The sequence below is a fragment of the Crassostrea angulata genome, chromosome 8 (genome assembly GCF_025612915.1).
Source record: "Crassostrea angulata isolate pt1a10 chromosome 8, ASM2561291v2, whole genome shotgun sequence".
NCBI lineage: Eukaryota > Metazoa > Mollusca > Bivalvia > Ostreida > Ostreidae > Magallana > Magallana angulata.
Genome location: NC_069118.1, coordinates 24,726,738 through 24,746,768, shown reverse-complemented (window position 1 = coordinate 24,746,768; position 20,031 = coordinate 24,726,738). Strand labels below are relative to the sequence as shown.

Sequence of the window (20,031 nt, the reverse complement as noted above, 5' to 3'; positions counted from 1 at the left end):
GCAGATAAAAAACATGTACATGTACACTGACATGTGCTTGAAAGCAATGATCGATATATCGTAGCAATGATCGATATATCGTAGCAATAACATCTTGGGTGACATATTCGTCTGCAATAATTGCGACACCTTTAGCGTATGAAACTCCAAAAGAAAACACTTTAAATTGTTTATATTTACATTCACCTCTGAGATTGACTCATTCAATTAATTACATTACTATGCTTAAAAAATGTATGAAATTACGTACATGTAAATTATTATGTTTGTCCATATGCATCGGCACGTCCGACAGAAGGAACAGTCAATAATTCCAAAAACCAAAATGGGACGGTTACCATAATTAGTCCAACGATTTTGGATATTTAGGGTCAGTTTGTGCAGGTCCACTGAGCTCTATTCTTGCTTTCAGTATATTATGTTAATTACGTTTCGGTCTATCATAAAAATAAGTCACGCAATGTCAACAACAATAGAACAAAAAGACATAATTGAACGATGATACAATTATTAATTTTATTATAATAGCAACTTGAATTACACTGACTTGATAGTGTATTAGCTAAAAAAAAATGCACTTAAAATTAGTTATAAAAAGTTTTTAAAAAATATAAACATGATATTTATTTAATACTTATTTTTAAACATGGTCGGGCAAATTAAAGTAACTAGATAGATCGTTATTTGTTTATGTGAATGGATTTATGAAACGCAGTCCGATTTCTCATGAAATAGTAGAGAAAATGTTCTTCCGATGTACTGCAAAATGTACATGTTTATTTAAATGTAACCATAGTGCAATAATCCATAATTTTTTTCAATAATCTGAATATCTCTATATTGTCCACGATTCTGTGGCGTTTTGGTTGGGTTGAGCATAGGTATATTTTAATATTTACAAACTAAATACATGTAAGACTAGGCTTATTGTAAAAAGAAATACACAATAATAAGACTCTAATAATGTATTGATAAATTTACTGATCTTATAAGAAAAAAGATTGATAATACTTATTTTACTCTAGCTGCAATAAATGTAGTCCTCTCCGATTTTTACTTAATATGTGACGTTTTCTAGGGCAAAACATATAAAAGAAGAGAAGGGAGGCCCCCCGAATCAAATTATTGCATCTAATTTTACTATCTTTTTTTGGGGTCCGTATTATGTATAATCCGATTAATTAACGAAAATTCCATGAGCTATGTTGTACATGTATATACATGTACATGTAAATTATGAGAACACCAATAACTGTACTCCAATTCCATGTCATCAATCAAAATTTATAAAATCAAATCTCTATGCAAACGTTTTTCCATACCCAAAGTGGTGATTATCGTTGACCCCATGTTCCCAAGTCAAGTCTAATCCGCCCAACTACTCCCAGACATTGTAAGCGGAGCGGATCAGAAATCCTTGACTTTGAAGATGCATAAACTCTTGTAAGTTATGCTTTCTAAAATAATGTTGAAAAAATACTTTCATATACGTTTACCCCTCATTATTTATGACACCTTATTATTTATGACTTAAATATGTTTGACACTCGTTCTTTCTGAAACCTATTGAGCCCATGATAAATGTATGATTGTCCAAAAATGTGTCCATGACGATCGCTCACTGCACGGTCGACCTCACTGCCCAAGGGACCAAGAGCAAAGACCACGCATTGTTCTGAGCAGTCTTCGAAGACAGCGGACGTTCAGTAATCATGCAGGTTCTCGCCTGGAAATTTGTCTTTATTTTTAATCCTGGTATATTTCACAAGGTATGTACACATTTAAATACACCACTATGCAATATATGCTAACTTTTTATATCGTTTGATGATTTATCGTAAATTTACGTTTAGTTAACAGTCTGTTGAACTATCAAGCGCTTTTATGTAAAACAACAATTTTTATCTATATCATGGAACTTACTAAACAGATTTAGAAGTGATACATCTACATTTTACTTGCAACACGTTTGAGCCTCATGGGTTTACAACTTTGGTAATTATACTTTGTGAATGTAATATAGGTTTGGATTTCACAAGGGCATAAGAAAAGGGGGTAGGCAATCCGGACCCCCCCCCCCCCCTCCTTCTCTGATATCCTGCGCATGCAGCTATCATGAACATGAATGAACTCTAACGTTTCTTTAAAAACTTCCTTGTTCACATTTTTATTGGTTTTCTTTCATATTACATGGATAGAGAAATCCCTTTTTCCTTCCCCGCCTGTGCTGAATCTGCCGATGACAGAACGTAGCCTGGAAATCTAAGCAATTCAACGAACGCTCCTTCGAGTGAAGATCGACAATATCAAAGCAACTGCGGGTCTGCTATGGTAAGCTACATTGCTTTGGTTATAATCAGACATGTGGCATCAGATGAGGGCAGTGGTAATCCCTCCACTTTTTGGCAACAGAAAAATTCTCTTTAATAATATTGAAAAATAATTTTTGAACAAACTGCGCCCCTTCACCCCATTGCATTAGAATTTTGATGATTGGCAAAATTAGTGTTAGTGTTAGTTTTATGTTTGTTTTTGTTTGCTTACAACTTAATTGTATAGATTTGGGGTAGCCCCCCCCCTTCCCCGCACACACCTTATTTCATGCTACATGTATGTGCCTGATGATTATATATGCATGTGATATATTTATATATTGATATATTAATAATATATTAAAATAAATGAATAGTAAACAGGTATCAAATGGAGTTCAATCTATAGGCAGCTGATACATTTACCTAAATACGGGTATATTTCAAAAGTCAATAGAAAAATTTTTTTTTAAATAATTTGGTCAATTTCTGCCAAAAAAAATATATGTGTTGTTCTACAAACGCAAGTGCAGGAGTTAAACCTCAAAAATTTGATTTTTCTTTTTTTTCTTACATAGATGTATTCTAAAAGAAATTACTTCATTTATATTCTTAATGTCAAATGACATAAACTTGTGGTGTTCTGCATGTACAACACGTCCACCCCCTCTTCCTCCTAACTAAAACCACAATAAGTTCAAATTTGAGATATTATGTGTATCATATATAATTTTTATGACAATTTTTACGTGGTGTTTTTTTTTTACCAAAAAAAATATCATCAAAGTTTCAAAATTTTTGTGTAGGAGAATAGGCAGTATCATAAATTTTGTTATGATCCGAGTTTTTCTGCATGGCAGACGTTATCAAGTTGATCATTTTAATGTATGTGTAAATTGTACGTGTGCTGTGCAATGCGTCGAAGAAAATCGGCATAAAACGATTCATATTTTCCAAAAAAAATGTTAACAATATTTATTTGATATTCATTAGCAAATATTAACATTTTCCAGCGTCTTTACACTTTGGGAAAATACCTATATAAATGCTCAAAATTAGGATAAAATTATTATTATTGTTTTGTGAATATACTCTTCATTATCCTGTTTACTTTTGTCATGTACATTTTGCACACTGTTATGTGCACACGCAGTCTAATTGCTAGCGCTCTCGAGCGCTAGCACCTACGTTAGTCTTTTTCACTGGAATACGCAAGCTCGACTCCATAGTAGGGGATTCTGGGAATACTGTAATACTGTAGATAAACTGTACCATTTGAATTTCGTTTTATCATTTTCACATGAAGTTATGTGTTTAATTGTACATGTCAAAAAGTAACAGTAGCTTATATCTTATTATGCAAAGTTATTTTCAATATTATAATAAATAGCTAGCTTTATCTTAAACTTCAAGCTCGGAAAACAACTTTGAATATGTTTTCCGAGCTTGACGGAAAGGCCCGAGAAAAAACAGTACCAATGGTTCTTGAACATTTTCACTTCGAAATGAAATTACAATAGATACATAATGATTAAGGCACAGTCAATGAGCTATGCCATGCCTCTAGATTCACAGTTCTAAATTGAGACCCCACTCCAGTACAACTCCAGTACACCACTATGCCTTCCTATTTAATTATTCGATTCAGAAATATAAACCAATGTTTTAGAAATCTGCTTCTGTGTTTTATGATGGCTACAGCGCTAGCTCGCCAATCTTTTTAAAAGATAAGGTTTTTTTTTTTTTTTTTTTTTAAATGTTTTCATATGTTCGTTCACTTTACTTATGTATATATGTTAAACCTATGAATCGAATGGTTCTTAGTAATAAACAATACAATACAATACACACATGAATCGAATTTGTAATGAATAGTCTAATATATTTTATCAATTACTAATTTGATATTTAATTGTAAAAAAATAGTGGAAAATTATCCATTCTTTGAATATGATGAGGTGATCAAATATGGTCGGGCGAGATCATATATTATAGGGTCTATTGAATTTCATCACCCTCGACAGTATTTGTTCAACTCATCAAAGAATGAATCTTCATTATGACTTATTTATACAAGTACTTTTAAAATTTGAATGAAAATGATTAAATGATACATTGTATATAAAAAGTATCGACAAATAAAGTTAGATTTTATAAAACTGAAATTAAGGTGCATCAACACTATTGAAAATTCTTCTTTAATTACGACAAAAAATGTCATTTAGACCCAGAAGTTCAAGTACATGATTGTATCAATAAATTAAAAATTGCCTGTACGTACCGTGGGGGAATAAGTGCGTGTAACATGTAAATTAAGTTTACAAATATTCGTAATCAATTTATAAAATGCTTGAATTCATTTAGAATTATAAAATACAGTTTTTAAAATTCATATTTTATATCAAATGGCAGATTTTTCATTTTACACATAAAATATACCCTCTAGTTATTGAGAAGCTGCAAAAAGTTGGTTCTACATAATTATGTTCACACAAAAATAATTATATCCCATCTGCGATCATTTACTGTTTATGAAAAGAAAATCTAAATAGCATTATTTTAGTCAGTACATATAACTATATACATGTTCTACTGTATCTAGTGAAAGTATAAATGAAATGCTTTTGTTTAATGGTGTTTCATATGGATGTAGGGGGTGCATGTATACATGTGCGTGCTGAAGCAGGTTATATATATTCATTATTGCAATGATCGGTGCCTTTATTTGGCGTATGAATTTTAAAAGAAAACTTTATTTATGTTATTATATTTTTTTTTTAATATCTATTTAAATTTTTGTGAAAATCTCAACTCAAAAACTCTCAATTGTATTAATTCTCCAGGGGAATCATGTTGTTACATGTAATGCAAATGAAGATGTTGCATTAAGGAAGACCATCATTATCATTATCATCATCAAAGCATCATCATCAAAGCATCATTATCATCATCATCATCATCATCATCAAAGCATCAGCAGTTTTCAACACCAAAGCCTTGCAACATGTATTTGATTTTGTGTAAGTGTCTATTATTTAGAATATATGTATACCGTTTATACCCTGTCCCGGGCTCTTTCTAGTATTCCAATTGCTTTCTTTTGATATTTCTCAATACCCAGTAAACACACTTGCATGCATGTCAGTACAGAACAGAAGTCACGGCAAGTCCGGATGCAGTCCCCTCTTTTTTAACACGAAAAAAGAAATAAAGATGGATAAGGCGTGTAAAATGCCCATAAACGATCGGACAAGCTACTGACAAATTAAAATATCGATAAATCCGATATATTTCTTTTGAAATTCTTTTAAACATTATATGTTTAACATATTATTGATTTTAAGCCAATAAATTTGTTCAATACTTGGAATATGTTGACACAAACAGGTGTATACGGATCACAACCTGCAAATACTGTCATTTTTTAGAAGTTCAAGGCATTTTCTTTTATAGAGTGGGTTTGTGCTCCATATTTTTCTCAAACTCTAAATAAGGTATATCGGAAAACAAACCGATTTCTATCAACAAAAACATGGAGAGATGACCCACCACATATTAAAAATATCATTTTGGATGCAAACAATTGAACGTTTTGAAAAAATAAAGCAAGTCCGCAAATTCGTGGTCAAAGTCGCACATGATATTTAAACAGCCTAATTAGTTGTGTCTTAAATGGCTCAGTGGTTAGAGTACCTGACATAAGCTAACCTTATATACCTTGGGTTTTTATGAATTGATATGGGTTCGATACAACCACAATTTCAGGCAATAATTTTTTCTTATCTTTTGTTAAATATATTAAAAACTAAATATAGTTAGAAATTGTGCTTTTGTATTATAATATATTTAGATAGATTTAATTGGGAAAAAATAAATTCAAAATTGTATTTCACTACTAAACTGAATGGGCATTTGCGCCATCTTATTCCCCCATCTTCTTAACAGAAATGAAAACTTTCTTTACGGGCATTCGTTTGGACCCGTATTTGAACACTGCCTAGTTTTTCAAAATAATAATTAAAACCGGATACTTCAATGTCAATTATTTTTAGCAATGTCGTTTATTCTAACAAATAACAGGCGGAAAACTTGGACGTTTTCATTTTATAAAATGAATATACAATGTAGTTGTTTTGACAAAAATATAATTGTCAAAAAACAAATTATCAATAAAAATGAGAAGAAAGTAAAAACCGGGACAGACTTTACGTGTTCACTGAAGTACTCATCTTCCCTGATAAAAAATCATTGTCGTTTCCTGCATTAGATCTACGTTTTTAGCTCACCGAGACGAGGTCGGGGGGAGCTTATGCTATACCCCCGGCGTCGGCGTTTGTGGCGTCCGCGTCCGCGTCTGGAACTGGTTTAAGTTTTTGTTGCAGGTCTTGTATCTAAGTTAGTACTAGTCCTACATGTATCTTCACCAAACTTGCATTGATGATGCATCTGGACCTAGTTATGGACTTGTAAGACTTGGATGCTGAATCGTGGCCATGAATGTCAGATACTGTAGGGAATTAAGGTTTTTGGAGCAGGTCAACGTTTTTGGTGCAGGTGCCCTTTGATAGCAATTTCTAAGTAATTATAACTACTGGTCCTAACTTCACTAAACTTGCATGGATGATGCGTCTTATGATACTGATGCACCAGACAGGCATGAATGCTGAATGTGAGTCATAGGTGTCGCATGCTGGAGGTGGTTAAGGTTTTTAAAGCTGGTGCCCTTTGATGATTATATTTTAGTTATTACTGGTACTAACTTCACCAAACTTGCAATGGATGGTGTGTCTTGTGATACTGATGTAACTGACAGGCTTGAATGCTAGATCTGTGTCATAGGTTACGGATGCTATATGAGAATTATTTTTTTTGAACAGTTCACATACAATAGATAATATTGTTATATTCAGTAGTATATTCTCACTATATAACTCTATATAGACAAATAGTCAATAACTGTAATATTAGCTCGTCCGAAAAATATTGACCGGTTAATATTTTTTTGATATTGACCGGCTAGGAATAATATCCAGAGAACATTCCCTCTATTTTAAATAATCGCCTCTGATTTGTTGATTCGTAAACGATGACATAAATAGCTCTTCGCGACTCCAAAACAAGGTGACGTCATAATAGACAGTCAATCAATGCAAGTAAACAACGGACGCGCAATGCGACGGTTTGCTATCATAATGGATATAAGGTTTTGCGAATTACTGTGAAATGAAATCAGGTAGAACGTCTGTTTGTTAATTCTCACGGTCGGCGGAATATCACCAGTGACTGTTTGATGCTGAGGATATTTTGAAAATGAACTTTGCACAAAATTGAATTCGTGAATTCTTTGTTGAGCTGAGAAAATTACGGCGATCTGTTTTCAATTACTTTTTTAAATTTTGCTTTGTTTCTTCATATAACAAAACAAATGTTGACTGTGTTTTCGGGCAACATTGATTACATCAGCCCTCTTGGGACGAAAATATTGCCATCCGCTTCGCGTCGGGCAATATTACGTCCCTCGGGGGCTAATATAATCAATGTTGCCCTCAACCCCAGTCAATATTTGTAAAGTACTATTTCAAACTAGCATTATGATAATGTACTTAACAATAATATAAATGAATCGCAGAGGTAGCTTCAGATGCAGAGACTGATCTCTATTATCAAGGATGCTAAAAATATATCTTAGTTATTACAAGTCCCAACTTCTCCAAAATTGCATGGAAGATGTGTCTTGTGACATTGATGCACCTGCCAAGCTTGAATGCTGAATCTGAGTCATAGGTTTCAGATACTGCTGGAGGTTTAGTGTTTTGTAACAGGTCACTTGTGTTCTAGATAATGGAATGAATAATTTATTTATCTACATGTATAAAATAAATGAATCGCAGAGATAGCTTTGGATGCAGAGCCTGATCTCCATTATCAAGGACTCTAAAAATGTCCGGCGGTCTAATAGATGGCGGTCCAATAAATCGCAGTCTATTGACCGGCGGTCCAATAGATCGCAGTCTATTGTCCGGCGGTCTAATAGATCGCAATCTATTGACCGGCAGTTCAAAATAGACGCACATATTTAATTTGTAATAGAACAACAAAATCCCTTTGATTAGGTAATAATTGTTTTATCACATGATATTGTTTCTTATGATGTTGCAAAATTTGATATTGTATCATATGATACAATATTGTAACATATATAATATCGCATGACACGATGTTGTAAAATATGGTCTTGGTTTATATGACATATAATATCACATGCAATTATATTATATGTTGTTATATTCAGTAGAATATTCTCACTATATAACTCTATAGAGACGAATAATTGTAATTATATTAGCTCGTCCGAAAAATATTGACCGGTCAATATTTTTTTGATATTGACCGGCTAGGAATAATATCTAATGAACATTCCCTCTGTTTCAAATAATCGCCTCTGATTTGTTGATTTGTAAACGATGACGTAAATAACCTTTCGCGACTCCAAAACAAGGTGACGTCATAATAGAGAGTCAGTCAAGGCAAGTAAACAACGGACGCGCAATGCAACTGTTTACTATCATAACGGATATAAGGATTTGCGAATTTCTGAGAAGGAAAATCAGGTAGAAAATCTGTATGTTAATTCTTACAGTCGGCGGAATATCACTAGTCACCGTTTCATGCGGAGGATATTTTAAAAATGAACTTTGCACAAAATTGAATTCGTGAATTCTTTGTGAATTCTTTGTTTTGAACGTTACCGTGCGCCGTGGTGACAAAACATGTTGTTTTTAAAAAGGGGTAACAAAAATACCCTTTCATCAAATGGACTTAAACTTCGCATATCAATAACATAAGTGTTGGTGCACAGATTAATCTGTTAAGTATGACTTTCATGAAAAATATATATGATAGACAGCCGCATTGTCTTCGTATTTTTTGATTGACCCTCGTATAATATATTATTATATCACATGTTATTATACCATATTATATTGTAATATTTGATGCATTATATGTAAGGAAGAAAACTAAAATTAAAAAAAAAAAATCGGCGTGTTATTGTCGAAAGCGAAACAGAGTGCGGTTTTTAAAGTCTAGTTTTCTTCCAAGAGAAAAATCGATTGATTAATTAACTCACTTTAACCATTTTTGCTATCCTCAAAAAGGGGTCTCAGGAAAAACCAATATAAGACACACCATTTTTTGATATACTTAATCTGAAAAAAGCATTAAAATAATTAACTTCATGTATCTTCTTTTATTCCTACATGTAAGTCTTGTTTTAGGCCTTTACGTATTTTGTTGAATACCTCAGCTTAATCAGTGTTAAGGGACTTCCACACACATGCGAAAAGTTCTGCATACAACCTCACTAAAAAATTGGATTTTAAGCATATTTTTGACTATAAAATGACCCCCAAATATCAATTTTGGAGAAAATAAAACTTTTAAAAATTTACTGCTCTTTATGAAAATGAAAGTCTCTGCTGTATCCGAACTAAGCACCTGCGGGATGGTGGACCGATTCGGAAGCTAAACCCATTAAAATTGTAGACCCATAGCCTTAATTAAAAACAAAAAATTGAACTTTTACTTTTTAATTCTAAACATGAAAAAAGTTAGGCAAGTTAGGCAAGAACAATTTTATTCACGTTTTTCCTTGAGAAACAAATAACAGCCAAATACGTTTGATACCAGTAACCAATTTATTTGGTTTTCTCCATGAAGTAGTATTTGACAAAGACAATCTAGATATGAAATTATTGATGTTCTTTACAATTGTAGCAACCAATTGCATCGAGAACTGCGGACGTCAGTAAATATGGTGAAGCATCAAGAATAACCAGTACAACGAATTCGTCATTCAGTGCGATTCTTCAAGGGACCTCTTTATTGCGTGCATTTTAATTCTTGGAAAAAATATAGACCCACGTTTGAGAGAAATACTTGCAGCACATATGAATGATTATTTTTTTTATGGTCAATGTGTGCGCACAGGCAATTACCATGATCTCGTTGATACTGAAAAATTGACAATGGAGCTTAGAATATAATCCATGGTTGGCCCAAAGTACTGTACTCTATCTGATGGTGAAAGTTTGTTTTTAAGGTTATGTACATGTATTAACATATTCACACGTTTGATGTTTTTTTTATAAATAAAATCTTGTTGTTTGTTGTTATCTTTGAGAAAAAAAATGAATGAAAGAGTAGAGTAAGAGTGGGGCAGGTGAGTTGGTGGGAAGGACGAGTAGAGTTTGAGAGGTGAAAGTGTAAGAGGTTAGTGTGTGAGAGTGGGGCGAATGAGTGAGTGGAAAATAGTTAGGTAAGTGGAGTGAGTGGGCCGAGAGAGAGAGAGAGAGAGAGAGAGAGAGAGAGAGAGAGAGAGAAAGTGGGCGAGAGAGAGCGGGTGCGGTAAGTGGGGCGAAAGAGTAGGGTGACGGGGCGAGAGAGAGGGTGGGGAGTGAGTGGGGCGAGAGAGAGTGTGTGGGGCAAGAAAGTGGATGAGAGAGAGGAGTGAGGGGGCAAGAGAGAGAGAGAGAGTCGGGTAAGTGGGGCGAAAGAGTAAGGTGAGTGGGACGAGATAGTGGGGCGAGAGAGAGTGGAATTGGTGGGGCGAAAGAGTAGAGCAAATGGGGTGAGAGTGCAGAGAGAGAATGAGTGGGGCGCGAGAGAATGGGGTGAGTGGAGTGATGGGGCGAGAGAGTGGAGTGAGTTAGGCGAGAGAGTGGAGTGAGTGGGGCGAGAGAGTGCGGCGAGAGAGTCGAGTAGGGCGAGTGTATTTAGAGGGGCGAGAGAGAGTGGGGCGATAGAGAGTGCGGTGAGAGAGTGGGGTGAGTGGAGTGAGAGCAGGGAGAGAGTGGGGTAAATGAGAGAAAAGGTCGTGTGAGAGTGTGGGTTGAGTGAGAGAGTGGGGAAAAAGTGGGGCAAGAGAGAGAGAGGAGTGATTGGGGAGAGAGAGTGGAGTGAGTAAGGCGGGAGAGAGTGGAGTGAGTAGGGCGGGAGAGAGTGGAGTGAGTGGGGCAAGAGAGAGAGAGGGGGAGAGTGCGGGGAGAGAGGCGAGTGTAGTGAGTGGGGCGAGAGAGTGAGAGTGTGGGGTGGAGAGGGTTGGGTGAGCGCCGCGAGTAAGAGAGTGGAGTGAGTAAAGCGAGAGTGAGTGGGGCGAGAGAATGGGTGAGTAAGTAGGGCGAGAGAGAGTGGAGTGATCGGGGCGAGAGAGTGGAGTGAGTAAGGCGAGAGAGAGAGTGAGTTGGGCGAAAGAGAGAGAGGGTGGGAAGTGAGTGCGAGAAGAGTCGAGTGGGGCGAGTGTAGTGAATGGGGCGCGAGAGAGTGAGAGTGGGGCGAGAGAGTGTAGAGAGTTGGGTAAGTGCCGCGAGAGAGAGAGTGGAGTGAGAGAAGCGAGAGTGAGTGGGGCGAGAGAATGGGTAAGTGTAAGTGGGGCGAGAGAGTGGAGTGAGTGGGGCGAGAGTCGAGTAGGGCGAGTGTAGTGAGTTGGGCGAGAGAGAGAGAGAGAGAGGGTGTGGGCGAGAAAGTAGGGCGAGGGAGTGGAGTAAGTGAGGCGAGAGAGAGGAGTGAGTTGGGCGAGAGAGAGTTGGGTAAGTGGGGCGAGAGAGAGTGGTTGGATAAATGCGAGATTGGTGTAAGAGAGTTGAGTGACTGGATGAATAAGAGAGAAAGATTGATTAGTGTTGCGAGTATATTGGGATAGAGTATTCAGCAAGAGAGTGAAATGAGAGGGGTGAGTAAGAGAGTGGAGCGAGTAGAAAGTAGGAGGGGTTGGGTGTGGGTGGTGAAAAAGTATAGTGAAAGAGCGTGTTGGGTAAATTGAGCAAGTTTTGAGAGAGTGAGGCGAGCTAGTAAATGGAGAAAGTGAGTTTGGTGAGTGAGTAGGTTGAGTGAGTTGAACGGAAGAATAGGACTAAGGACGAGTGAGTTTGAAGGGTAGGATTAAGTAAGCAAGTTCGATGAGAGAGTAGGGCCAGAATGTGTTGTGAGAGGATGGTGTTAGTGATGCAACCTAGAGTGGCGAGAAAGAGTTGCTTTTAGAATAAGAGACTGTGACGAGGGGAAAAGAGATGGTCGAGAAAGGGTTAGTAAAATGAGAGAGTTGGTGGATGTGTATTGGACTGAGTATATGATAGAGTAGGGTGAGAAAGGCTAGAGGTGGTATGAGTTGGGCGAGAAAATTGGGAGGGAGTTGGCCGATAGCAAGGAAATAGAGAGGGAGTGCCGAACGTAAGAATAATGGGTTGAGGGAGTAAGGCAATGCAAAAAGTGGGGCGAGGGGGTATAAGATTGAGAGAAAGATTGAGTAAGGCGAGATAATTTGGTAAGAGAGAGGGGGAAAGAGTTAGCTGAGTTAGTGGAATAGGTGGGGCGAGAAAGTGGTGGTGGGGCAAAATGGGAAAATTTGGATGCAAGAGGGGCGATAAAGTCGAGCGCGAGAGTTGGGAGAGAGGGGGAAAATGTAGTAAAAGAGTGGAGTTAAAGTGAGAGAGCTGGACGAGAGGGATGAGTAGGACGAGAATGGTTCGGTGAATGGTGCGAGGGAGAGAAAAGGGCGATAGAGGAAACCGAGAGAAATAGGTGGAGTATGACTACAGAGAGAGAGAGAGAGAGAGAGAGAGAGAGAGAGAGAGAGAGAGAGAGAGGAGAGAGAGAGATTCTAGTAAAGAGAGAGAGAGAGAGAAGTGTAAGAGATGGGGCAAAAGAGAGGATAAAAGAGTGGGACAAGTTCATAGTTGGTGAGAAGATTAAGAGAGAAGGATCAGAGGGTGTGGTGGGATAATAAGGTGAATGGTGTTAAATTAGCTTTTCAACAAAGTGGCATTAATTCATTTGGTGCAAATATTTTTTTTTAATATACTATTGCCTTTCCTTAAAAATTGCCGTTTTTAAATCGAAACTGCATACTGTCACATAAATGCATTAAGAAGAAGAATGTAATTCTTTTACAGAAAATAGTAGGGAAAACACCTAAAACAACTGTTGTAGATATAGATTAATTCTTTTTATTGTAAAACATGGCTGTTCTTTTCAAGAGGTGGGAATACTTAGTAGTCAAATGACCCTTTGAATAATTCGAAATAAACTAGTAAGATGTTATAAAAATTATTAATATGCGAAAACGCCCACTTGGTGTAACAATTTGATTGTCTCTTCTTGATACGCTTTGCAATTTAACGCGTTTTTGTATATCATTGTACATAAGCATATGGTTCGGTTGAGTTGGATAAATATTCGGATAAATAGTTTTCTTACAATGTATACACAATGTACGTATATTGTAGCTTAATTAATGGGGTTTATTTCTGAATCTTTTTATTTGTGGGTAACCTTGAGTAAAATTCTTTGAGAATGCATCATTGGGGGCCAATTCCAAGGTTTTTATAGTATCATCTTGGGTTCACTGGAGTATCGGTGAGTTTGGTTAAGATATCATTGTTGTTCACTGATAATAATCTGGTAAAACCGTTTCTTAAAATACATTGTAGTGTGGATGAGATTTCATTTTATGTAGCATCTAATTACGTTGAGTTGAGTTTATCATTTATGGACATATTAATACTTATTTGAAAGTCATCAGGCCGGAGCATTGGCATTATAAAAACTCTAATCCATTGTTTTGTTTGAAAATTATTTTATATTGAATCATTCTTCTCGAAACAATTCAAATTATTACAGATATTTAACAGATATGTTTTTGTGCGAGTCAATAACGTTGGATATATTCATATTCATATAGTTTTGGATTGTTTAGTGATGTTTATTAGATAGGAATGCAACGATAAAAATCGTGTACACCACGTAAAGTACGAAAACATTATTCTTATGCGTTAATCACGTTTTCTTTACATGTCTAAGAATTTTAATCCGAAGTACACTTCGTCTATAAAGAATAAAGTTTATTTATCCTATGCTATTTCGGAAACAAAACGTTTATTGCATGTACTGCTTCGCATTAAATTAACATGAAGCTGACCGATGATAACACATGCCTATGATTCCTTTAAAAGAAATACCGGTACTTGTTGATTGATCACCGTCTAGTTCTGTAGCACAATGGGCAAAGCTTTGGTCTTCTGATCTGCAGGTCCCGAGTTTAAATGCTTCAGGGACTTTAGTCTTTGTGAACTATTGTGATCAAGACATACATTTTTTAATATTTTATTTTTTCAACCAAACTTAAATCATATTTTCTTTCATTTTCTATTTTCAACATCTACTGGCATCACACACAAACTAATATACATACTGAACGTAATATGAACACATTTATCATACAATGAAATCCACTACACTGTAACATTACATCCCCATGAATTTGTGAATATTTGCTATCAAATAATCCTTAATCTCTTTCTAGTCTCTCTAGATCTAAAAATTATACACACATTGTGTACACGTATCTTCAGTGCTTTTGAAAACGATGTTTCGTCAAGGATAAAAATATTCACTTCACATGCACAGGTAGTATCCATGCACAATCAATCTAATTATCTGCGAGGAGATTAAGTTTCACGTGCACTGATTCATTTGATTCGTTTATTCCACTGCAGGTAATTTCTTCCTCTCCAAAACAAAGGGAAACTGTGACTTTTCTATCCTTGCCATAGCCAGGCATAGCGACAAGCATCTCTCCGATTGCTGTGCAGCTTTCATCCGTGACGTAACGAGGATCCTTTTCAGTAGATCTGAACACCTTGACCTTCATTTTAGACATAAACTCTTTGTGAGCAAACACCTCTGTGGTGACGGTTTCACCCAGCCGAAACGACTGGCCAACCTCCGCAAGTTTGTCAAATACATTTCTGCAGTACGGTACGTTGTCCTCGTAGATCCTGTGCTTAGGGTTGTCGAAATCCTTAAGGAAAAACCTGATGGTTGCAATACCGTACGTATACCTTGCAATTCTAGACTCTACGACAGATGGCCTTTGTCCGAACATGACTGCTCCGCGCATTACAGCAAGCCATGGCTCATCAGGAATGAAGACTTTGAAATCTTCAAACGCTTTTGGCATTTCCGTTTTCATGTATTCTGACTCGGCAAAGCCACCAACAAGTATGATGTACTGCGTTCCTTTGGCCTCTGGTTTTTCTAGAATACTTTTAGTGTGTTGAATTATGTCTTCCAGACACTTTTTAAAGCAAGACTCAACAATACATTTATCTATTCTGAGTTTTTTGCCTTTGATATCAATTTTCCCAGCGTACTTCGACTCAAACGCAGTTGAATTTATTAGCTTTTTGCCCGTTTTCTTCTCAAACACGTCCAGTAATTCGCCAGGCATTTGGATCAAAATGCGTCCATCTTTGTCTCCTTTTGCGTTTTTCTTTTTCAACTCGACCTCTCTTTCTAACTCTAACCAGGAAGATTTGTGGTTTGTTTTCAGTTCCTCAAGTACGTCTTTACCCAAAAGATCTTCCAGGAAATCTAGGATCATCCGATTGACCGTGCGACCTCCCCAGGGACCTCCGGTGGCCTGATGAAAGTCTTTGATGGTATTGTCGTCTACAACCTCTTTGAGGGTAAAGTCAATTGTCCCACCTAATTACAAATACATACATGTAGCATGTAATTAAAGACGAGACAGGTTATCAAATTAGTTAATCGGCGCAGAAATACTAGATGAATTTGATAAGATGCCGATCTTTAATGATCGAAGTCATAATTGAAAGACACAAATATAGAATTATTTTACATGCATTATGCTATGTACTAGTAAACATCCATTTTCAAGGATTTTGTACGCACAATTATTAGTATCCTAAACAAATTATGAATTCGTTAATCAGTCAAGGGAACCCTCGAGATTTTGTTCCCCCGAATCACTAACAAATGACAATCTACGAAAATTGGACTCAGCGGTAATTCAGAGTAATATAGGTTCTATATAAGGCGGGCTAGATAATCATAGCTATTTTTAGACAAAATCAATTATTTTTGAGAAAAAGTTCTCTATATAAAGATGAAGTTTTTATATTTTCATTTTTTGAAATTTTTAAAAAGCACTTTATATTGATTTATAAGATTAAAGGTAGGTTCAAAAATATTTATCGTAATATAGAGTCGATCTTATGGGTTTTTTTATGACCATCCAGCCCCTCTCTTTAGAACCTAAAAATATCATAAACATCTGGAGAAGGGATCTGAATATATATACATGTATAAATAGACACACCTCCAAGATCAATGACGATGTACTTCATGCCCTGTTTAAACACTAGGGATTCCTCTTGGTCATCAGTGCTTGATCTCTCTAAAAGGATTTCCCTTGTGTATATAGACGCAGCTTCGGGTTCCAGAGCAAGTCGTAACCGCTTCTCTGATATGCCTGCCTAAAAAAGCAATACAGAAAAACCAGGTTACATCAAGTACTTAAAGTGAAATCGGTTTCATTTCATATACCTTAAAAATGTATTTAATCTCAATGCTCTCTTGTATTAACGAATTGCATGATTATAACAAAATTTATACAAAATCGCTCGTCCATGACGCTTCGCGTTATTCGTGTTTTACTGCCTAAATCTTAATGATTTGTGGAAATGAAATTGACAAATGATCAACAAGGGATACATAAACATGTAAAAATATCATAAACGTTTGAATGACGTCATTTACCGCCAATGCAGCTTCTCTCATAAACTGCTTCGCGCCGTCGTTCCAAATTGCAGGCACTGTAACTACCCAAAGAATATTATCCTTCTTGACTGTGTTTCCTCTAGTTTTCAGATCATCCAGAAGACGTTGTTTCATGTACCGAATGATGTGTCCAAAAATGTCTTTGGTTTTCATTGCATGTCCCTCGGCATCAACGAACAGATGATCACTGCGAAGTTTCTAATTAAAACAATAAAAGATATGCATTAGGTATTATTTGTTTTCCCATATACGTGCATGTAGTCGTATTTTTTTTTAGTTGTAAATAACGATATATCAATACAAACATGGATATATAACATTGCAAAGGATAACATGTCATATATCTAACAGGAAAAAGAATATAGTCAATACAAACAAATCCCTTTAATTTCAAACCGATTTTATACATGTAATAATAACCTCGTTTTCGTAAAGCGCCATTTTGAAGTCTTTAAAGAAGTAGTATCCGTAATGAGCATCGTCGTTTGCAAGCTCGCTGTACTTTTCCTCGGCATCGTAACCAAACGCCACGAACTCTCCATTGGATTTCACCAAGAGAACAGAAGGCGTTTTATAGGCGGTTTGTGACGCGCCGACATTGGTCGGCCATTGCAGACTGGTGATGCGTAAAGGATACTTCTCGAAATCACTGCAAAGAGACCAAGCTATTCCTGCGTGGGTAGTACCGACGTCAAGAGCGACCACTAATTGAATTCCCTCCGTTTGGAGGTTAGAAAAAGAACCTAGTACTGAGGATGCACATGCCATACCAGACTGAAATCAGAAGGTATCTTGTTAATTTATAAAATAAGTATTTATTATCTTACATTTGTAAAAACAACAACAACAAACAAACAAACAATTAAATTTCAGGTGAAAATTTTAACAAAAAAGCTCTAGAAAAATGACATTCCTGTAGGTAGTTATGTTTACAGTGTTAATTAAAACACAACTTTTAATACGCATGGTAACGTAACAATTTAAAAGTAACATATAAAACCACATCTTCCCAAATCAAGGGTTTCTGATCCGCGCCGCTCTTTATGTAGAGTGGAGCAGATCAGAAACTCTTGGGAAGATGATAAAACCAGGAGAGACACTTTTTAAAGAAATCACTACACATGTTCATGCAATGATTTAAAGAAACTAATGCTCGTAAGATATGGACCTTTAAAGGAAATACAACGCTGTAAATCACACCTATTGAAATCAATGATTTAGCAGATCTTACATCCTCTAAAACCGGAACACAGAACATTGCACTCAAAAGCATTAAACTTCACGTCCTTGTATTGCTTAAATTACATTTAGAATAATAACAAGTGGCCTACCCTTTTACTGATGATTGTCTTGGACAGAAAACTTCAGGAAATAGAAATATAAACGTCATAAAAAACAATGGATCTGTGATTGTTATACATAAAAAAAAATATAATAAAATGACAGATACATAAACAGAAATAAACATGAATTTATAGATAATTAAACTGTTCTTTAACATATGGCATATTTCTTAACGTTTTTTGGTTTATTTGAATTCGAATATTTTGATAGAAAGACTACGGTTATGATTTGGTTAAATAATTATACAAATCTTTATACGGTTGACGTGCCTTTACCCTACCTTGTTATCGAAGCAATCTCCACAATTCTTATTTTTTGTTTCTGTTGGGAATTTATGCACTCAACTTTCAGTTTCGGTCAATTTCAAGGAATTCTATTGTTGCCAATACCTTTCAATAGATTTTTATCTTTCAATCTTATCAAGAATCACAACTGCATATATGGTTGGAATTAAATAACCTCTTTTAAAAATATTGCATAAAACGTGTTGATTGCAGTGATTCATCCATCTTATGCCGTGGCCTTTAAATGAGGTACATTTTTTTTCAAGTGTTAGGTTACGGAAGGAGATACACGTATGAAGTATTGAACAGCTGACTGATGACTTTAAATAGAACCGACACAGGAAACAATTCATGAACGGTAATTTAAGAAACGCTTAAAATTCACATAAATAGAGTCTGTATTTCATGCAATTATTTTAATCGCGGTATAATCTTTTGTAATTGGGATTTTCTAAAGTTTAGTGTGACGTCAAAATTAATCCAAAGTCACATACTTGTACTCTCCACCTTGGCATCTGTTGATATCACAGCTATTGTTTTTCATGAGAAATTATCTGAAGTCATGTGAATTTACAGGCACGTAGCAGCGTTTTTTTAAGGGGAGCAGACTCATCAAAAAAATTTTTGACAAGAAAAAAGGAAAAAAGCCGGTTACTTTACACAATCATGAAAATACTTATCCGTGGGGGGAGGGGGAAGGGAGAAAGTATACATTTACCTTCAATTTCACTGTTTATTTCCTCATTTTCAGAATTTTAGAAACAAGTTTGCTGCGCAAAGAATTCGGGAAGGGGGGGGGAGGCGCCAACCCCCCCCCCCAACCCAGCCCCTTCCCTAATGGTACGCGCCTGATTTAAATAGACAATTTTTGTTAGCTTGATAGGTTTGATGCTGTTTCGAAAATTGCCTTTATGACAAAACGAAAAAAAATATCATGATTTTGATGATATATATAATTATACTGTACTCTTAAATGAGTGGTCGCCATTAGATACCAAACATAGTAGTTTTAAATATCAACCCATCTCCCCGTTAAATTTAAATTTAATTATACATTAACGGAAATAAAAACAAGGTTGTTGTTTGATGCACATTAATTTAGATTAAGTGGGTTATAGAAAATTGAAAACGGTCTTTATACATAGCTTAAGGAAAAGTATTAAGAATAAGATGCGATTGTGAAATCTGCTAGCTTGTCACTTGCATTTTGATCATTGAAAGTGTCTATGAACCCATCCGGAATATTGACCATTAATGTAAGTATTAAGCTGTGTCATACATATATCACAACCTTAAACACTTTACTCCTAAGTCATTGATTTTATCATCTAATGCTTTGTTCTGAATTAATTTTAATTTTGATTACACAAGAATAGATTCCGTTTCCTTCCGCCATTATATTGTTTGGCTCTCTCCTGATTCGCAAGGAGGCCGTTTCATAATATATAGATCCA

General features: G+C 35.8%; 1 protein-coding gene and 1 long non-coding RNA gene across 3 annotated transcripts; one reads left to right on the top strand and one right to left on the bottom strand.

Annotated features, from left to right (window-relative positions):
* Nucleotides 1-1,619: 1,619 nt before the first annotated feature.
* LOC128161165 (uncharacterized) lies at nt 1,620-10,475 on the top strand. Its single transcript, XR_008240336.1, has 4 exons — nt 1,620-1,769; nt 2,199-2,331; nt 5,156-5,332; nt 10,089-10,475. It is a non-coding gene; the product is annotated as an uncharacterized LOC128161165 (long non-coding RNA).
* Nucleotides 10,476-14,284: 3,809 nt separating this feature from the next.
* Nucleotides 14,285-18,868, bottom strand: LOC128161164 (heat shock 70 kDa protein 12A-like). 2 transcript variants are annotated; one of them, XM_052824394.1, is made up of 5 exons: nt 18,281-18,308; nt 17,370-17,723; nt 16,929-17,147; nt 16,489-16,645; nt 14,285-15,854 (listed from the first exon to the last, which is right to left on the bottom strand). In XM_052824394.1, exons 2-5 carry the CDS (start codon nt 17,715-17,717, stop codon nt 14,797-14,799), a joined length of 1,782 nt encoding a protein of 593 aa, XP_052680354.1. In that variant the 5' UTR covers nt 17,718-17,723; nt 18,281-18,308; the 3' UTR covers nt 14,285-14,796. The 2 variants fall into 2 exon arrangements, with proteins under 2 accessions (XP_052680354.1, XP_052680353.1); XM_052824393.1 differs by lacking the exon at nt 18,281-18,308 and adding an exon at nt 18,574-18,868 and having other exon boundaries at nt 14,286-15,854.
* Between the last annotated feature and the right edge of the window lie 1,163 nt (nt 18,869-20,031).

What these genes read in the sequence shown, in the direction of transcription:
- LOC128161164 (XM_052824393.1), bottom strand. Translation starts at nt 17,717, where the DNA reads ATGGCATGTGCATCCTCAGTACTAGGTTCTTTTTCTAACCTCCAAACG. An exon ending in TGGCGCTTTACGAAAACGAG is followed by an intron (nt 17,148 to 17,369) that starts GTTATTATTACA and finishes TGTTTTAATTAG; the next exon opens with AAACTTCGCAGTGATCATCT. An exon ending in TGAGAGAAGCTGCATTGGCG is followed by an intron (nt 16,646 to 16,928) that starts GTAAATGACGTC and finishes TTGCTTTTTTAG; the next exon opens with GCAGGCATATCAGAGAAGCG.